At 46.6% G+C, this 20,605-nt stretch overlaps 1 protein-coding gene across 1 annotated transcript in view; it reads left to right on the top strand.

Moving 5' to 3' along the window:
• DUOX2 (dual oxidase 2) overlaps window positions 1–19,503 on the top strand; it is a 78,019-nt gene extending 58,516 nt beyond the window's left edge. Inside the window, exons 26-34 of the mRNA XM_067471389.1 lie at window positions 3,084–3,183; window positions 4,951–5,000; window positions 5,105–5,232; window positions 5,351–5,504; window positions 7,165–7,397; window positions 9,393–9,551; window positions 11,279–11,434; window positions 11,990–12,118; window positions 19,147–19,503. Of these exons, the coding sequence (XP_067327490.1) occupies window positions 3,084–3,183; window positions 4,951–5,000; window positions 5,105–5,232; window positions 5,351–5,504; window positions 7,165–7,397; window positions 9,393–9,551; window positions 11,279–11,434; window positions 11,990–12,118; window positions 19,147–19,269 (1,232 nt within the window). The 3' untranslated portion in view covers window positions 19,270–19,503. The remainder of the gene's footprint in view (window positions 1–3,083; window positions 3,184–4,950; window positions 5,001–5,104; window positions 5,233–5,350; window positions 5,505–7,164; window positions 7,398–9,392; window positions 9,552–11,278; window positions 11,435–11,989; window positions 12,119–19,146) is intronic.
• The last annotated feature ends 1,102 nt before the right edge of the window (window positions 19,504–20,605 follow it).

Raw genomic sequence — 20,605 nt, 5'->3', positions numbered from 1 at the left:
CGACTAATGCTTGGCCTCAGGCCTTAGCCTGAAAGAGAGAGTGCTTGGTTCAGGATCTCTCACTGATTACACACCCGAGCTCCTTTATAGCTCTCTAATTTCCCTTAGTTGCTCAAGAGGAAATCATTGTAGTTCCAAGGAGTTTGAAATCACATTGAAACCTTTATTTTGGTGCAGATAATAATAATAATAATAATAATAATAATAATAATAATAATAATACTTTATTTATAACCTGCCCTCTCTCCCTGAAGGGAGTCAGGGTGGTTTACACAAATAATAAAATGGCAAACATTCAATGCCCAAAAACAGACAAAACATGAAATAAAATAGACATAGTATAACTTATGAACAACCAAAACTAAGGGTTTAACTCAGTGTTTCTCAACCTGGGGGTTGAGACCCCTGAGGGGGTCACGAAGGGGTATCAAAGGGGTCGCCAAAGACCATCAGAAAACACAGTATTTTCTGATGGTCATGGGGATTCCATGTGGGGAGTTTGAGCCAATTCTATCATTGGTGGAGTTCAGAATGTTCTTTGATTGTAATGAACTATAAATCCCAGCAACTACAACTCCCAAAAGTCAAGGTCTATTTTCCCCAGGCTCCACCAGTGTTCACATTTGCGCATATTGAGTATTTGTGCCAAGTTTGGTCCAGATCCACCATTGCGTGAGTCCACAGTGCTCTCTGGATATAGATGAACTACAACTCCCAAACTCTAGGTCAATACCCACCAAACCCTTCCAGTGTTGGAAGGTCATGGGAGTTCTGTGTGGCAAATTAGGTTCAAATCTATCGCTGGTGGAGTTCAGAATGCTCTTTGATTATAGGTGAATTATAAATCCCAGCTACAACTCCCAAATTACAAAATCAATCCACCCCCAACCCCACTAGCATTTATATGTGGGTGCATTGGGTATTTGTTCCCAGTTTGGTCCAGTGAATGAAAATACATCTTGCATATCTGATATTTACATTATGATTTATAATAGTAGTAAAATGACTGTTATGAAGTAGCAACAAAAACAATGTTATGGTTGGGGGTCACCACAACATGAGGGACTGTATTAAGGGGTCACGGCATCAGGAAGGTTGAGAAACACTGGTTTAACTAAATAATATACATTTTATTTCTACCCCTCCACCATCTCCCCAAAAGGACTCGCGTTGCCTGACAAAATACAACAAAGTGCTGCATATCGACAATACGTAAATCTAAAATAATAAAACCATAGAGTTACAATCACGCACATACATAATTACAATGTAAAACATTGAAATTCACAGTTGCAGTCTTAGCTGTGGATAAAAACAAGTCGTTTCCAATATGACACAGCCCAGTGCCGACGTAATGCCAACAGTAAGTCCTCGGACTAATCTTTAAAAACCTATGTAAGATCGAAGGCTTGTTGAAAAAAACTGAAATTGAAGAATTGGCGCAAGGGGGTATTCCAGAGCTGGGGCACCACTACTGAGAAGACCCTCTCTCTCATCCCCACCAACCATATTTGAGACAGTGGTTGGACTGAGAGAAGGCCTCCCCCAGCAGATCTCAATGTTCACACCAGTTCATAGAAGGAAATACAGCCTTGAAGATAGGTTAGTCTCAAAGCATACAGGGCTTTATAGGTAATCAGCTGCACCTTGAATCGGGCCCGGAAACTCATCGGGAGCCAGGGAGCTGCTTTAGAAGGGTGTGATATGCTCTCTTGCTGCTGACCTTTGCACTAACTGCAGCTTCAGAGTCATCTTCAAAGGCAGTCCCACATAGAGTGCATTACAGTAGTCCATTCTGGAAGTAACCAAGGCGTGGACCATAATAACATAATAAACATAATAAACACAAGGAATCAAACCAATTAAAACACATCGCATCAAAAGCATAATATAATATATCACTGAGGTAAGTATGTCATGTCAAGGCAAAGATGTACTGTATGTAAACTATGTTAATCCTCCTCCTCTCTGTGAGCTAAGTTACACAAATAGGTCTTTAAAAGCTTTATAAGGAGAGGAGAGAGGGGACCATTTTTAGTCCTTTAGGGAGGGAGTTCCAGAGGCGGGGAGTGATCACAGAGAAGGCCTCCTCTCTCGTCTTCACCAACTGCGCTTGAGATGGGGGTGGGACCGAGAGCAGGGCCTCGTCCATGTACCACAGTCCTCATGCTGGTTTGTACACGGAGATGTGATTTTTTAAATAACCTGGGCCTGACCATTTAGGGCTTTATAGGTAATAACCAGCACTTTGTATTTAGCCCGGAAGCAGACCGGCAGCCAGTCTGTTTCCACTCCCATGCTGTAACATGGGAGCGGCTCTCTCCCTGTATGGCGCTCCCTGGCTATTAACCTGGCTGCCGATTTCTGAAACAATTACAGCTTCCAAACTATCTTCAAAGGCAGCCCCACATAGAGAGCACTGCACCAGTCTAGGCGGGAAGTAACCAGGGACTGGACTACCATGGCCAAGTCTGGCATCTCACAGGTGTAGCTGACGCATAAATTTTAGTTGTGCAAGGGCATTCCTGGTTACTGCCTACACCTGGGGTTCCAGGGTCAGTGATGAGTCCAGGATCACCCCCAGACTGCGGGCCTGTGTCTTCATGGGGAATGTGACCGCATCCAACACAGGCTGTAACCCTAAATCCTGATCCACCTTCTGACTGACCAGAAGTACTTCTGTTTTGTCTGGATTTACCTTCAACTTATTAGCCCTTGTCTAGTCCATCACTGATGACAGGCACTGTTTTAGGGGCAGGGCAGCATCCTTGGCTTTTGTTGGAAAGGAGTAAAAGAGCTGGGTGTCATCAGCATAAATTTGACACTGAAACTCTAAAACTCCAGATGATCTCTCCCAGTGATTTAATGTAAATGTTAAACAACATTGGGGACAAAATTGAACCCTGAAGGACCCCAACAGCAACAGGCCAGGAAGTCAAACAGGAGTCCTTCAGCACCACCATCTGGGTACGGTCGTCCAGGAAGGACCGGAGCCAATGCAAAACAGTGCCTCCCAGTCCCATCCTGGAGAGACAACCCAGAAGGATACCATGATCTATGCCTTCTCTCTTTGCATTCCACAGTTCTGCACACTTTGGGCCATGTTGTGAACGTCTACATCTTCTCCGTCACTCCTCTCAGTATCTTGTCCTGCCTCTTCAGCAATGTCTTTGTGAATGATGGGTGAGTAGTGAGTGAGTAGTAAGATAAGAACTTAGGATACAATGGAGAGGGTTGAGTTGACCTCAGTTGGACAACCCAAATGACTGGAGAAAGATATGAAGTGTGGCATCTGAGCAATTGTCCAATTTCAGAGCCAGGGTATCATGGTGACAGGGGATACTTCATTTGATGGGTTTTGACACATTTCTTGAACAGAATGGCTTTACTTCCTTGTTCAGCTTCAAAGAAAAGGATGGGAAATTACCTCCCATGAATGACCAGTAGACATTTCTCTTAATCCCATTGGCAAATCCAAAAGTCAATGTGTATTTATTTTCTACGAATGGTTTGTGCTGGAAACAATACCTGTTGAACAAGAACAGTTTAATCTTTGGGTTGCTGTGAGTTTTCCGGTCTGTATGGCCTTGGTAATTGAGATACTTCTCCTTAAATAAATATGTTTTGTGAAAGATCTCCAGAAGAGTTTAAACAGGCTTATGGAAAGTAATTTGAGGTAAAGAGTGATAGGAATCCCCACTAAGAATGACAATGCACACTTGTCTATAGCAACACATTTGTTACAGGAGAATTGAAACTTTGAAGAGGATACCTTTAAGCTTAGTAATCACTGCCTTACCTTGAATGATTTTAGTGCAGTTCCACCCAAGGAGAAACCCAGTTGTCCAGCCCAGTCCTAGCATTGGCATTTGGAGGTTTCAGGAAGAATTTTATCTGGAGATCCCTGTTACTCTCTGATGGTCCTCCATCCAAGTCATAACTCAGTCTAACCCTACCAGTTTTCCAAACTCCCATGTGGTCAGGTGTGTTTAGGTTGGTCTGATCTTCCATCCAAGTCATAACTAACCCTGCTGCTTTTCCAAATTTCCATGAGATCAGGTGTGTTTAGGTTCCATCCAAGTCATAATCTGATGTGTTTAGATTGGTCTGATCTTTCATCCAAGTCATAACTAAGTCTAACCCTACTGGTCTTCCAAACTCCCATGTGGTCAGGTGTGTCTAGGTTGATCTGATCTTCCATCCAAGTCATAACTAAGTCTAACCCTACTGGTTTTCCAAACTCCCATGTGCCCAGGTGTTTTTAGGTTGGCCTGATCTTCCATCCAAGTCATTACAGAGTCTAACCCTGTTGTTTTTCCAAATTCCCATGAGATCAGGTGTGTTTAGGTTCCATCCAAGTCATAATCTGATGTGTTTAGGTTGGTCTGATCTTCCATCCAAGTCATAACTAAGCCTAACCCTGTTGCCATAACTAAGCCATAACTAAGTCTAACCCTACTGGTTTTCCAAGCTCCTATGAGATCAGTTGTGTTTAGGTTGGTCTGATCCTCCATCCAAGTCATAACTGAGTCTAACCCTGCTTCTTTTCCAAACTCCTATGAGATCAGGTGTGTATAGGTTGATCTGATCCTCTATCCAAGTCATAACTAAGCCTAACCCTGCTGCTTTTCCAAATTCCCATGAGATCAGGTGTATGTAGGTTGGTCTGATCTTCCATCCAAGTCATAACTAAGCCTAACCCTGCTGCCTTTCCAAACTCCCATGTGGTCAGTTGTATTCAGGCTGGTCTGATCTTCCATCCAAGTCATAAGTAAGCCTAACCCTGCTGCTTTCCCAAACTTTCATAAGATCAGGTGAGTTTAGGTTGGTTTGATCTTCCATCCAAGTCATAACTCAGTCTAACCCTGCTCCCTTTCCAAACTTCGATGAGATCAGGTGCATTTAGGTTTGTCAGATCTTCCAATCATGCCACTTTTTTTTTCTTTTCAGGTCACAATATCCTCCCAAATATTACTGGTGGTTTTTTGAAACAGTCCCAGGTAAGATTTGATTGAGATAATGGTGTCACATATATGGTGGTCTTCCAGGAGCTTGGTCCTCTACTTCACCACATCTTCCATCTCACTCTTTCTGTCCCTCATAGGCATGACTGGGGTGCTGCTGTTGGTCATCCTCGCCATCATGTATGTCTTTGCAACTCACCACTTCAGGCGAATTAGCTTCCAGGGCTTCTGGATCACCCATCATCTTTACGTCCTTCTCTATATCCTGGTAACCTATTCCTGAACCTTCACACTTAGCTGGTATCACAAAGGTTGTTGGGACAGACCTTGGCAGAACCTGCAGTGATTTTCTGATCTTGATGTGCCTTTACTTGCATGTCCCCTAGGTCATCATCCACGGCAGCTATGCTCTGATTCAGCAGCCCCGCTTCCATATTTACTTCATTGTCCCAGCCCTTCTCTATGGAGGAGACAAACTCCTCAGCTTGAGCAGGAAGAAAGTGGAAATTGCTGTGGTGAAGGCAGAACTGCTCCCATCAGGTACGCACTTGGTTTCAACTAGTCTCTCTCTCCATTAAAGAGCCCAGGATATGTCATCAGCAGCATTGCAGCAATATCTGGGCCTCCTGGGTTTGCTGGGCAGAAGCACCAGGATATTTCTGGTGGGCAGAAGCACCAGGATATTAAGATCTACTGGGGAGACCCAATTAAAGCTTGTGCCAGCTGCACCCGTATCTTGAGAAGTCTGACTTGGCCAAGGTGGTCCACGTTCTGGTTACATCCTGAATAGATTACTGCAACACACTCTATGTGGGGTTGCCTTTGAAGACTGTTCGGAGACTCCAACTAGTCCAACGGGCAGCAGCCAGATTACTCACCGGAGCACCATACAGGGAGCACACCACCCTCCTGTTATGTCAGCTCCACTAGCTGCCGGTCCACCTCTGAGCACAATTCAAAGTGCTGGTCTTGGCCTATAAAACCCTATACGGCTCCGGCCCAGGTTACTTGTCCGAACGTATATCCCTCTACGTTCTGCCTCGTAATTTAAGATCTACTGGGGAGGCCCTGCTCTCGGTCCCATCAGCTGCGCAAACGCGTCTGGTGGGGACGAGGTACAGGGCCTTTTCAGTGGTGGCCCCCTGCTTATGGAATTCGCTCAACAGTGAGATCAGGTCGACAGCCTCCCTCCTTTCTTTTAGGAAAAAACTAAAATCGTGGTTTTGGATCCAGGCCTTTGGCTAGTGGGCATAGCAGCACTTTAGACACTGAACCCAGGTCATAAGACTGTTACGACAATTGGAAATGGCTATGTGACTTTGTGATTTGTGATTATGTGATTTTAATTAATGTTTCTGTTTTTAACTTTGCTATGTATGATGATTTTATATTATGTTACTGATATTGTGGCATCGAATTGCTGCCTGTGTTAGCTGCCCTGAGTCCCCCCTCGGGGGTGAGAAGGGCGGGGTAGAAATGGTGTAAATAAATAAATACATACATACATACATACATATTTCAATTAGCTGGGACAATTATATAGCTACCATGTATACTCGAGTACAAGCCGACCCAAATATAAACCAAGGCACCTAGTTTTACCACAAAAAATGAGGAAGATGGATTGACTCGAATATAAGGTGAGGGCTGGAAATGCAGCAGCTACTGGTAAATTTCGAAATAAAAATAGGTACGAATACAATTATATTAATTGGGGCATCATTAGGTTAAATGTTTTTGAATATTTACCTAAAACTGTAATTTAAGATAAGACTGTCCAACTCGGATTAAACCATTATTCTAACCTTCTTCGATGTAAATATGCTTGCGTATCCTTCCAATAATAATAAAGAGAGTAAAATAATAAGTGTAATAATAATAATAATAATAATAATAATAATGTAAAATAATGGAAATGTAATAATAGAGTAAAATGATGATGATGATGATGATGATGATGATGATGATAAAGTAAAATAATGAATTATCTTGACTCAAGTATAAACTGAAGGAGACTTTTTTAGCCTTTTTAAAAGATCTGTGGGTCAAAAATTGAACACTATTCATCAACAGATCCTAGGATTACCCCATCATCCACTCAAAATATATATGGAATTGACTAGTCCAGGCTAGTTGTTTAGGACAGGATGCCTTGTGCTTTAATGGCAGACAAGTAAGAAATCCTGTTTCCCTGACGCAGGTGTGACTAACCTTCAGTTCCAAAGGCCCCAGGACTTTGAATACAGGTCTGGGCAGTGGGTTCGGATTGCTTGCCTGTCCCTGGGGACCAATGAGTACCACCCCTTCACCCTGACCTCTGCCCCCCACGAGGACACCCTGAGCCTCCACATTCGGGCAGCTGGACCTTGGACAACCCGCCTGCGAGAACTCTACTCCCCTGAAAGCATTGCGGAAATTGGCAAATATCCAAAGGTGAGGATGCGCTTTTGACTTTCGAGTTCCCTGATGTATATAAAACATTTATATTCCGCCCTTCTCACCCCGAAGGGGACTCAGGTCACTCAGAGCACAGCATATATACAGCAAACATTCAATGCCAGGACAAGAATCCATATACACAAACATAAACATTAAAAATATTTATCTAAATATTAAAATACACCATTAAAAACCATTTAAAGACATACATACACACTAGCTGTACCCACCACAGGTTGCTGTAGCCAAACCGTCCCTCCCTCCCTCCCTCTTTCTTTCTTTCTTTCTTTCTCTCCTTCCTTCCTTCCCTTTCTTTCTGTCTTTTTTCCTTCCTTCCTTCCTCCCTCCCTCCCTCCCTTCCTTCCTTCCTTTCTTCTTTCTTTCTTTCTTTCTTTCTCTCTCTCCTTCCTCCCTCCCCTCCTTCCTTCCTTCCCTCCTTCCTTCCTTCTTTCCTTCCTTCCTTAGAATCATAGAATCATAGAATCAAAGAGTTGGAAGAGACCTCATGGGCCATCCAGTCCAACCCCCTGCCAAGAAGCAGGAATATTGCATTCAAATCACCCCTGACAAATGGCCATCCAGCCTCTGCTTAAAAGCTTCCAAAGAAGGAGCCTCCACCACACTCCGGGGCAGAGAGTTCCACTGCTGAACAGCTCTCACAGTCAGGAAGTTCTTCCTCATGTTCAGATGGAATCTCCTCTCTTGTAGTTTGAAGCCATTGTTCCGCGTCCTAGTCTCCAAGGAAGCAGAAAACAAGCTTGCTCCCTCCTCCCTGTGGCTTCCTCTCACATATTTATACATGGCTATCATATCTCCTCTCAGCCTTCTCCTCTTCAGGCTAAACATGCCCAGTTCCCTAAGCCGCTCCTCATAGGGCTTGTTCTCCAGACCCTTGATCATTTTAGTCGCCCTCCTCTGGACACATTCCAGCTTGTCAATATCTCTCTTGAATTGTGGTGCCCTTCCTTCTCTCTCTCTCTCTCTCTCTCTCTCTTTCCTTCCCTCTATCTTTCTTCCTTCCCTCCTTCCCTTCCTTCCTTCCTTCCTTCCTTCCTTCCTTCCTTCCTTCCTTCCTTCCTTCCTTCTTTCCTTCCTTCCTTCTCTCTCTCCTTCCTTCCTTCCTTCCTTCCTTCCTTCCTTCTCTTCCTCTTCCCTTCTTTCCCCCCTTTTCTTTCCCTTCCCCTTTCTCCCCATTCTTCCTTATCTACCTATTCTTGGACTGAGACTTCCAGCAGTCTTCCTGATCAATTTATCTACCAATCTTTCCATCTCTTTCTAATCTATCTATCTGGAGGGTTGCTAGGGGTTGTAGTCCAAGAATAGGAAATTGGGAATATGCAGGGATTGGGATGCTCTCAAAGAAATCCAAGGAGAAGAAAGCTTGCATCTTGGAAGCAGTGCATTTGGATCATCCTCCTATCCCAAAGGGCCTGGTCTGGGGGATGCTGGGAGCTGTAGTCCGGAAGAGAGTGTGGCTATGCTATTTTGTGTGTGTGTGTGTTTGCCAGAGGAGTCAGTTTTGCACATGTACTGTAGCGTCTTTTGCTTTTGTGGCTTTTTAAGTCTCTTCTGCTGTGTTTTTCAGTGTTTTTATGAGTGATGGTCACTTGTTGGCCTGAGAGGTGTATTGTGTCCAAATTTGGTGTCCATTCACCCAGTGGTTTTTGAGTTATGTTAATCCCACAAACTAACATTACATAGATATTCTTATCCATGAGAGTAAGGATTTCATGAAGAGACATGAAAAATGGTGGGCTCAACTGAATGAATGACTTCCAGTAGAAGCATACCATAACACTGTACTGGATGACCAGTTGAAGACCCTTACTAGGCATCACTGGATCCTCCAATGCAACTCTGTTGTCAATGTCCAGCTGCTGCATCTACTTCCCTCTACTAGCAAATCATCCTTCTCATCCTTCTTCTAAATTGTGGACAGAAGTCATGTGGACAGACTCTGAGCAAGAACGTTTCCATATCTCTTTGCAGTTGTACCTCGATGGGCCTTTTGGAGAAGGACACCAGGAATGGAACAAATTTGAGGTCTCGGTGCTTGTGGGAGGAGGCATTGGGGTGACACCCTTTGCAGCTATCCTCAAGGATCTTGTCTTCAAGGCTTCGGTTGGCTCCAGGATCCTGTGTAAGAAGGTGAGGTTAATGAAAGTGAGATACATGAGTTTTTCATATACCTGTCCATCCAAGGACAACAGGCACTGAACTGTCTAGTACAGGCATGGACAAAGCTGAGATGTTTGACCTCTGTCATTGCCAATAAAGGATATATAACAAAGTATTGAGATAAACCTTTGTTATGGACCAAATACTTAATTTCCACCACAATTTGGATATAAATTCATTAAAAAATCAGGCAATGTGATTTTCTGGATGTGTTTTCTTGTGTTGTCTCTCATAGTTGAGCTCTACCTAGGAAGTCAATTACAGGCCTCTCTCATCTTTTTAAGTGGGAGAACTTCTACAATTGGTATCTAACTAAATACCTCCCCCCCCCCCCCCACTGTAGCTGCTTGTGCTCCTATTTCTATCGGTTTTGTACTTATTAGGCATGGATAGAGTCATGTCGGATAACTCGTTGCTCATAATAATTTAGTTAAAATTACCTTTTTGAAGTGATATCGAAGCTTTTTGAAAAACCAGAAGTCCCTTTGCCCTTCCGAAGCTTTTTCCGCCATTTTTGTTATGATTCAGGAAGTGATTCAGCTTTTCCCTGCTTCTGGTCCCAGGCCTCTGCTGAAGCCAGAAAAGCCAGTTTTAAACCAGAGAAGGAAGGAATTTCCTGGCCTCGGCTCAAGCCAGAGAAGCCAGTTTTAAACCAGAGAAGGAAGGAATTTCCTGATCTCAGCTCAAGCCAGAGAAGCCAGTTTTAAACCACACAAGGAAGGAATTTCCTGGCCTCAGCTCAAGCCAGAGAAGCCAGTTTTAAAGCCAGAGAAGCCAGTTTTAAACCAGAGAAGGAAGGAATTTCCTGGCCTCGGCTCAAGCCAGAGAAGCCAGTTTTAAACCAGAGAAGGAAGGAATTTCCTGATCTCAGCTCAAGCCAGAGAAGCCAGTTTTAAACCACACAAGGAAGGAATTTCCTGGCCTCGGCTCAAGCCAGAGAAGCCAGTTTTAAAGCCAGAGAAGCCAGTTTTAAACCAGAGAAGGAAGGAATTTCCTCCGCTTGCTTTTTCCTGCTTCTGGAGTACATCAACTACTTTCAAAGTAAAGACCACCCAATAAAACAGGAAATAACACTTTCAAACCATTAACGAAAGGATTTGGGAGTCTCAGAAGTTTTGAAAAGTTTCAAAAAAAATTCTGTGAAAATTGAACCACCAGCGCCCCCTATATCCGAAATGGGTTTTGAGCCCCCTTTTTTATCAAACAAGCCTAGTACTTATGTATGCAATACGTTTGATATGAAATAAATAACGTTACAGGATCAAAGAGGGTAGGAGAGCTTGATTCAGCATAGGACTTGAAAGCATAGGCTGTGGGAAAACCTTGTGAGAGATGCAGCAGAAAGAGGTAGGAAGGGAAAGCTCGGTCTGCAAAATGTAGGTAGAGGGGTTTATCACAGGGGCCAAACAAATTGCAGTTGCAACAGGACAGCAGTATCTTTGGCAGGGACTTATCCCGTGACATCTCTCTTCTCTCACCTCTTCCCCAGTGGGGGAAAACCTGGAAAGCATTCCTCTTACAAACACAAACGGTGCTTTCATGCCCTCCTTTTGTAAACAAAGGAGAACAATAGGGCAGGATAATTCTATGTGATATTGTCCTACTGTTATTGCGGTTTGCCTGCCTCTCGTGATACACTCCAAGGTTTTGCAAGGACCTCTGGAAATGACCTTATCCCCCTTCCCTCCCCCTCCCAGATCTATTTTATTTGGGTCACCCGGACACAGCGGCAGTTTGAGTGGATGGCTGACATAATCCGCGAGGTGGAAGAGAACGATAAAGGCGATCTGGTCTCTGTGCACATTTACATCACACAGCTGGCTGAGAAGTTTGACCTGCGGACCACAATGCTGGTAAGACCCACTTCCAGAAAACTCACAACTTCAGGACGCTATTGTGTGTGGCCTCCCAAAGAGTTACCAGCTAATTGGGTGTTATCTGCAAACTTGATAAGCATGCCCTCTACACCTTCATCCAAGCCAATAATAAAGGACCGAACCCTGTGGCACTCCACTGTGGCACTCCACCAGTCACTTATTGCCAGGATGAAGTGGAACCATTGGTGAGCGCCCTTTGGGTTCGGTCGTTTAACCAATTCCAGATCCACCTAATAGTAGCATTGCCTAGCCCATATTTGACTAGTTTCCTTGCAAGGAGGTCATGGGGAACTTGGTCGAAGGCCTTGCCGAAATCAAGATCTGCCCCATCCACAACATTCCCTGCTTCTACCAAGCTTGTCACTCTATCGAAAAAAGAGATAAGATTAGTCTGGCATGACTTGTTTTTGAGAAATCTGTGTTGACTTTTAGCAATCACAGCATTCTTTTCTAAGTGATTGCAGACTGCCTCCTTCATGATCTGCTCCAGAACATTTCCTGGTATTGAAGTCAGTCTTTCTTTGTTTCTAGTACATTTGCGAGCGGCACTTCCAGAGGGTCCTCAACCGGAGTTTGTTCACAGGCCTGCGCTCCATCACCCACTTTGGGCGGCCACCATTTTTCCCGTTCTTCTGCTCGTTGCAAGAGGTCCATCCTGAGGTCAGTGCCAGCAGTGGGCAGAGGGTTTTCATGAGCAGGCATGGTCAAACTTGAGCCCTCCAAGTGTTTTGGACTTCAACTCCCAGAAATCCCAGCCAGTTTACCAGCTATTAGCAATTGTGGGAGTGGCACTTTCTGTCCCATGTTGTAGCTTAGAACATCCAACCTAACCTAAATCCTAAACAATGGAGTTCAACAGGACCTTTAGAAAGCCTACCTAGATAAATCCAAATGCATCCTTTTTCTTTAAGAATGTTCCAGCATAGAAAGAGACCTGCTGGATCAGGCCAAAGGTCTGTCTATCTCACTGGTTCCCAACCTGTGGGCCATGGATCACCAGTAATCTGCAAGAATGAAAATATGGTCCACGGCCTCACCATTTCTACACAGTTGCCTCAAAACCACGTGGTAACTAGAGTGACTAGTCTTGCAAAACCCTCTTAAAGTGCTGAAGCAATGGAGGTGCCAGGAAGGACGAGGCTGACTACCCACAAAATATGACTACTACCACATCAGCTCTAAGTGATTAAATATGGTCTTCTGTAGGCAAGCAGATCATAGAATCATTGAATTGGAAGAGAACTCTTAGGCCATCCAGTCCAACCCGCTGCCAAGAACCTTGAACTTCTTGATGGCAACTACTGGGTGGCATATGTTCTGTGTCAGAAACAAGAGCTGATGTGGTCTATCCAATGCAATTTACTGAACCAGCACCTCAAATAACCAACCCAAATCTAAAGTTAGCCAAAAGCCAGTTTGTAACCCTCTTGGTACTAATGTTGGAGCGTGGTCCCTGGTCAAGTGGTCACTGTTCAATTAGTCCCTGGTCAAAGTGGTCCCTGGTTAAGTGGTCCTGGTCAAAGGGGTCGCTGTTCAGGTGGTCCCTGTTCAGGTGGTCCCTGGTTAAGTGGTCCCTGGTCAAAGGGGTTGCTGTTCAAGTGGTCCCTGTTCAGGTGGTCCCTGGTCAAAGTGGTCCCTGGTTAAGTGGTCCCTGGTCAAAGTGGTCACTGTTCAAGTGGTCCTTGGTCAAAGTGGGTCCTGGTTAAGTGGTTCCTGGTCAAAGTGGTTGCTGTTGAAGTGGTCCCTGTTCAGGTGGTCCCTGGTCAAAGTGGTGCTGTTCAAGTGGTCCCTGGTCAAAATAGTCACAGTTCAAGTGGTCCTTGGTCAAAGTGGGCCCTGGTTAAATGGTCCTTGGTCAAAGTGGTCCCTGGTCAAAGTGGTCCCTGGTTAAGTGGTCGCTGTTCAAGTAGTCCCTGGTCAAAGTAGTCCCTGGCCAAAGTAGTCCCTGGTCAAGTGGTCCCTGGTCAAAAAAAGGTTGGGAACCACTGATCTATCTACTCCTCCATCTTAGTTGGGAGGCAACAACTGAGGTTGTGCTGGATTTTACCAAAGTATGCAAGGCGGTGTTTATTTAAGATCACCATGCGATGACCTTCACTGGTGAGTTCCACCTGGGCATCATGTGAAAAATTTACAGCTACCATGGTGGAGAGTTTCAACAGAATAGCACGTAATGACACTTGAAATCATTGGTTGGATAACATGGTCATGGGAATCCAAACACAGTTGCCTAGCTAGATAACAAACATTGCAGGTCCTTCCTTTATTTGCATATATTCCAGATTTGCATGCTAAGGCTCCAATCCTGCACACATTAACTGGGAGTGCATCCCCATCAGACACAGTGGGTCATACTTCTTGAGAACAGGTCAACATGAGGTCGGGAGCAACCCATAGGATTCAGGCAAACTCGGGTTTCCAACTTTTGCTCCTTGGACCCGTCGTAGAGATTCAAGGAAAGTGTTACTCTTCCAGAAATGAGTCACCATGTCACCATGACATTTACGAATAGGGACAGCATGTTCATTTTACAGAGAAATACTTGGCCAGGCTGACTGAAATCAACACTTTAGTATTTAGGAAATCTGTTCAAACATATTTTCTAAGCCTTACAGTATCTTCCCAGGTGATACCTAGAGCTAATATTAGCCCTGGAACTGAAAGGAAAGGCAAATAGACAACAAACAATAACTTTGGCCAAGCCCAGGACTGCTTTTGTTGCAATCTACTCACAGCCCTGGACAAGATAAGAGTTTATTTCAAGTATCAGTATTTTATAGACTTCTTTCTCCTCTAAAGAGCTTTACAGCTGGGAATAATAGGAGTTTTCTCTTGAGGTCTTGCTAGGAGGGGTGTTCATGAAAGATTTCCCCTGACCCACTTGCTGCGGACTGAGAGCAATGCAACTTGGTCCAGTTCTGAGTCCTTCTCTCCATGGGTGCCACCATCTAGGGACACACACTTCTCCCATCTCTTTAAGCAATTGTCTCTTGGTTTTGATGGCCTCCCACAATTTCTGCAGCAGTGAAGCCTAGTCTGCCCCAGTGATCATGGTCCCCTTCGCTAGGAAATCCATCAATCCTACTCCGTGCTGTTCCCAAAATACTGTGAGCATGACCTTGCCTGCTGAGAGTTGGCATGTGCCTTCTTCAGAGGATGTGAGTCAGGATGCTTCCATTGCATCGACTTGACTCAGGATAAGAGTGATGGACCCAGCACCAACTGCTGCTCTGGGACCAGAGTGAAGAGAGGGGGGCAGGAAGACAGTTCCATCTTGTCTCCAGTGTCATCAGTTGGGAGCTCCTTCCCCCAGCACCAAGTGCTGCTCTGGGATCAGAGTGAAGAGAGGGGGGCAGGAAGACAGTTCAATCTTGTCTCCAGTGTTGCCAGTTGGGAGCCCCTCCCCCCAGCACCAACTGCTGCTCTGGGATCAAAGTGAGGAGAGGGGGCCAGGAAGACAGTTCAATCTTGTCTCCAGTGTCGCGAGTTGGGAGCTCCTTCCCCCAGCACCAAGTGCTGCTCTGGGATCAAAGTGAGGAGAGGGGGGCAGGAAGACAGTTTAATCTTGTCTCCAGTGTCGTCAGTTGGGAGCTCCTTCCCCCAGCACCAACTGCTGCTCTGGGATCAAAGTGAGGAGAGGGGGCCAGGAAGACAGTTCAATCTTGTCTCCAGTGTCGCGAGTTGGGAGCTCCTTCCCCCAGCACCAACTGCTGCTCTGGGATCAAAGTGAGGAGAGGGGGGCAGGAAGACAGTTTAATCTTGTCTCCAGTGTCGTCAGTTGGGAGCTCCTTCCCCCAGCACCAACTGCTGCTCTGGGATCAAAGTGAGGAGAGGGGGCCAGGAAGACAGTTCAATCTTGTCTCCAGTGTCGCGAGTTGGGAGCTCCTTCCCCCAGCACCAACTGCTGCTCTGGGATCAAAGTGAAGACAGTTCAATCTTGTCTCCAGTGTTGCCAGTTGGGAGCTCCTTCCCCCAGCACCAACTGCTGCTCTGGGATCAAAGTGAGGAGAGGGGGCCAGGAAGACAGTTCAATCTTGTCTCTAGTGTCACGAGTTGGGAGCTCCTTCCCCCAGCACCAACTGCTGCTCTGGGATCAAAGTGAGGAGAGGGGGCCAGGAAGACAGTTCAATCTTGTCTCCAGTGTCGCCAGTTGGGAGCTCCTTCCCCCAGCACCAACTGCTGCTCTGGGATCAAAGTGAGGAGAGGGGGCCAGGAAGACAGTTCAATCTTGTCTCTAGTGTCACGAGTTGGGAGCTCCTTCCCCCAGCACCAACTGCTGCTCTGGGATCAAAGTGAGGAGAGGGGGCCAGGAAGACAGTTCAATCTTGTCTCCAGTGTCGCGAGTTGGGAGCTCCTTCCCCCAGCACCAACTGCTGCTCTGGGATCAAAGTGAAGACAGTTCAATCTTGTCTCCAGTGTTGCCAGTTGGGAGCTCCTTCCCCCAGCACCAACTGCTGCTCTGGGATCAAAGTGAGGAGAGGGGGCCAGGAAGACAGTTCAATCTTGTCTCTAGTGTCACGAGTTGGGAGCTCCTTCCCCCAGCACCAACTGCTGCTCTGGGATCAAAGTGAGGAGAGGGGGCCAGGAAGACAGTTCAATCTTGTCTCTAGTGTCGCGAGTTGGGAGCTCCTTCCCCCAGCACCAACTGCTGCTCTGGGATCAAAGTGAGGAGAGGGGGCCAGGAAGACAGTTCAATCTTGTCTCCAGTGTCGCGAGTTGGGAGCTCCTTCCCCCAGCACCAACTGCTGCTCTGGGATCAAAGTGAGGAGAGGGGGCCAGGAAGACAGTTCAATCTTGTCTCTAGTGTCGCGAGTTGGGAGCTCCTTCCCCCAGCACCAACTGCTGCTCTGGGATCAAAGTGAGGAGAGGGGGCCAGGAAGACAGTTCAATCTTGTCTCTAGTGTCACGAGTTGGGAGCTCCTTCCCCCAGCACCAACTGCTGCTCTGGGATCAAAGTAAGGAGAGGGGGCCAGGAAGACAGTTCAATCTTGTCTCTAGTGTCGCGAGTTGGGAGCTCCTTCCCCCAGCACCAACTGCTGCTCTGGGATCAAAGTGAGGAGAGGGGGCCAGGAAGACAGTTCAATCTTGTCTCCAGTGTCGCGAGTTGGGAGCTCCTTCCCCCAGCACCAACTGCTGCTCTGGGATCAAAGTGAAGACAGTTCAATCTTGTCTCCAGTGTTGCCAGTTGGGAGCTCCTTCCCCCAGCACCAACTGCTGCTCTGGGATCAAAGTGAGGAGAGGGGGCCAGGAAGACAGTTCAATCTTGTCTCTAGTGTCACGAGTTGGGAGCTCCTTCCCCCAGCACCAACTGCTGCTCTGGGATCAAAGTGAGGAGAGGGGGCCAGGAAGACAGTTCAATCTTGTCTCCAGTGTCGCCAGTTGGGAGCTCCTTCCCCCAGCACCAACTGCTGCTCTGGGATCAAAGTGAGGAGAGGGGGCCAGGAAGACAGTTCAATCTTGTCTCCAGTGTCGCGAGTTGGGAGCTCCTTCCCCCAGCACCAACTGCTGCTCTGGGATCAAAGTGAAGACAGTTCAATCTTGTCTCCAGTGTTGCCAGTTGGGAGCTCCTTCCCCCAGCACCAACTGCTGCTCTGGGATCAAAGTGAGGAGAGGGGGCCAGGAAGACAGTTCAATCTTGTCTCTAGTGTCACGAGTTGGGAGCTCCTTCCCCCAGCACCAACTGCTGCTCTGGGATCAAAGTGAGGAGAGGGGGCCAGGAAGACAGTTCAATCTTGTCTCTAGTGTCGCGAGTTGGGAGCTCCTTCCCCCAGCACCAACTGCTGCTCTGGGATCAAAGTGAGGAGAGGGGGCCAGGAAGACAGTTCAATCTTGTCTCCAGTGTCGCGAGTTGGGAGCTCCTTCCCCCAGCACCAACTGCTGCTCTGGGATCAAAGTGAGGAGAGGGGGCCAGGAAGACAGTTCAATCTTGTCTCCAGTGTCGCCAGTTGGGAGCTCCTTCCCCCAGCACCAACTGCTGCTCTGGGATCAAAGTGAGGAGAGGGGGCCAGGAAGACAGTTCAATCTTGTCTCCAGTGTCGCGAGTTGGGAGCTCCTTCCCCCAGCACCAACTGCTGCTCTGGGATCAAAGTGAAGACAGTTCAATCTTGTCTCCAGTGTTGCCAGTTGGGAGCTCCTTCCCCCAGCACCAACTGCTGCTCTGGGATCAAAGTGAGGAGAGGGGGCCAGGAAGACAGTTCAATCTTGTCTCTAGTGTCACGAGTTGGGAGCTCCTTCCCCCAGCACCAACTGCTGCTCTGGGATCAAAGTGAGGAGAGGGGGCCAGGAAGACAGTTCAATCTTGTCTCCAGTGTCGCCAGTTGGGAGCTCCTTCCCCCAGCACCAACTGCTGCTCTGGGATCAAAGTGAGGAGAGGGGGCCAGGAAGACAGTTCAATCTTGTCTCCAGTGTCGCGAGTTGGGAGCTCCTTCCCCCAGCACCAACTGCTGCTCTGGGATCAAAGTGAAGACAGTTCAATCTTGTCTCCAGTGTTGCCAGTTGGGAGCTCCTTCCCCCAGCACCAACTGCTGCTCTGGGATCAAAGTGAGGAGAGGGGGCCAGGAAGACAGTTCAATCTTGTCTCTAGTGTCACGAGTTGGGAGCTCCTTCCCCCAGCACCAACTGCTGCTCTGGGATCAAAGTGAGGAGAGGGGGCCAGGAAGACAGTTCAATCTTGTCTCTAGTGTCGCGAGTTGGGAGCTCCTTCCCCCAGCACCAACTGCTGCTCTGGGATCAAAGTGAGGAGAGGGGGCCAGGAAGACAGTTCAATCTTGTCTCCAGTGTCGCGAGTTGGGAGCTCCTTCCCCCAGCACCAACTGCTGCTCTGGGATCAAAGTGAGGAGAGGGGGCCAGGAAGACAGTTCAATCTTGTCTCCAGTGTCGCGAGTTGGGAGCTCCTTCCCCCAGCACCAACTGCTGCTCTGGGATCAAAGTGAGGAGAGGGGGCCAGGAAGACAGTTCAATCTTGTCTCCAGTGTCGCGAGTTGGGAGCTCCTTCCCCCAGCACCAACTGCTGCTCTGGGATCAAAGTGAGGAGAGGGGGCCAGGAAGACAGTTCAATCTTGTCTCCAGTGTCGCGAGTTGGGAGCTCCTTCCCCCAGCACCAATTGCTGCTCTGGGACCAGAGTGAAGAGAGGGGGCCAGGAAGACAGTTCAATCTTGTCTCCAGTGTTGCCAGTTGGGAGCTCCTTCCCCCAGCACCAAGTGCTGCTCTGGGACCAGAGTGAAGAGAGGGGGCCAGAAAGACAGTTCAATTTTGTCTCCAGTGTTGCCAGTTGGGAGCTCCTTCCCCCAGCACCAAGTGCTGCTCTGGGATCAGAATGAAGAGAGGGGAGCAGGAAGACAGTGTTGTCAGTTCCTCTTGGCATGTTTCTCTCTTTCGCCCTCCATTCATGCCTCTTTAAATCGTACAGCACTGCTGGTCACAGCTGACCTCCAGATAATATCCCAATCCCAACTGCTTTCCCTCATCAACTGAATGGTCACAGCAAGGGGATTTTGGTCATTGCAAAGGACGGAAGAGAGAGAGAGATCCAACTTCTGCAAGACCAAACCCAAACACGCACAGGTGTGCTTACATTTGCATGCATCATGACCGGGAAACGATTCAGGCTATAAAATTTGACCTTGGTTAGGGTGACAGTTTTAATGTGTTTACCTTTCGCCTTTCAAGTTCTTTTGTTTGCTTCTAGGTGAAGAAGATAGGTGTCTTCAGTTGTGGTCCACCAGGCATGACGAAGAACGTGGAGAAGGCTTGTCAGAAGATCAACAAGCGTGATCAGACCTATTTTATTCACCATTATGAGAACTTTTAACTCTTTTTTTTCAAAGCTCTGGTGAATTCACAGGTTCAAAGGGTCTGTTAGTGTTCAATATGTATTCTTCATCTCCCAAGACTGATGCTTGGCCATGCTGGGATGGACTAGGAACATGGCTGCCGGGCTCTGCAATTAGGTTTCTCAGTTGTTAAACTGATGTACCTAGGCATGTCTTTGAACTGTTAGGGATAAAGATATGCCAATGCATAAAACACACACATATGTATAATAGCAGAGTTTCAGAAGTGTTCTTTTAGTTGCCCAAAAAATATCTACTTTGCCTTAAAACCTCTCAAAAATTAGCAGACTGCTTTAAAAGTTGCACAGTTGGTTTACTCACAAACTTCATATATTCAGCATACAGGTGCTTTGCATATCAATCCAGTTACAGATTGGATTTGAAGCAGTTTCTCTGAGGTAACACAGGACATCTTTTTTATTATCTTAACAGTTCATAATAATAATAAAACTTTATTTATACCCCACCACCATCTCCCCAAGGGGACTCGGAGCGGCTTACATGAGGCCAAGCCTGACAACACATCAATAAAACAAAAAACAATAAGCAAAAACAATACAATTAATATAACTCACATGTAAACAAGGATTTAAAAATTATGGCCAGGCCAAATGTGATAATTTAAAATTTAAAAAATAAACGCTAGGTATCTCTCTGTTCTGAGAGTCTGATAGAGTCTCTGTCTAGTCTGAAAGTCCAGTGGAGTTTGTACAGCCTGAGAGTCTGAAAGCATACATCTGTTTCTACATTGAAGTTTCTAAGCATACAGTTCCTATTGAAGTACTGGGTTGCCATGAGTTTTCTGGGCTGTATGGCTATGTTCCGGAAGCATTTTCTCCTGACGTTTTGCCCACATCTATGGCAGGCATCCAGGCTCTAACAGACCTCTCAACCTCTGAGGATGCATGCCATAGATGTGGCTAAAATGTCAGGAGAGAATGCTTCTGGAACATTGCTATACAGCCCGCAAAACTCACAGCAACCCAGCCATGAAATCCTTTGACAACACTCTAAAGCAGTGTTTCTCAACCTGGGGGTCGGGACCCCCGGAGAGATCACAAGGAGGTGTCAGAGGGGTCACTCAAGACCACCAGAACACAGTATTTTCGGTTAGTCATGGAGGTTCAGTGTGGGAAGTTTGGCCCAATTCAATCGTTGGTAGGGTTCAGAATGCTCTTTGATTGTAGGTGAACTATAAATCCCAGCAACTACACCTCCCAAATGTTAAGATTCTATTTTCCCCAAACTCCACCAGTGTTCATATTTGGGCATATTGAGAATTTGTGCCAAGTTTGGTCCAGATCCATCATTGTT

Source organism: Anolis sagrei, chromosome 9, assembly GCF_037176765.1.
Source record: "Anolis sagrei isolate rAnoSag1 chromosome 9, rAnoSag1.mat, whole genome shotgun sequence".
NCBI classification, from domain to species: Eukaryota; Metazoa; Chordata; class Lepidosauria; order Squamata; family Dactyloidae; genus Anolis; species Anolis sagrei.
Note: the sequence above shows the minus strand (reverse complement) of the source record. Positions and strands in the feature narration are given on the sequence as shown.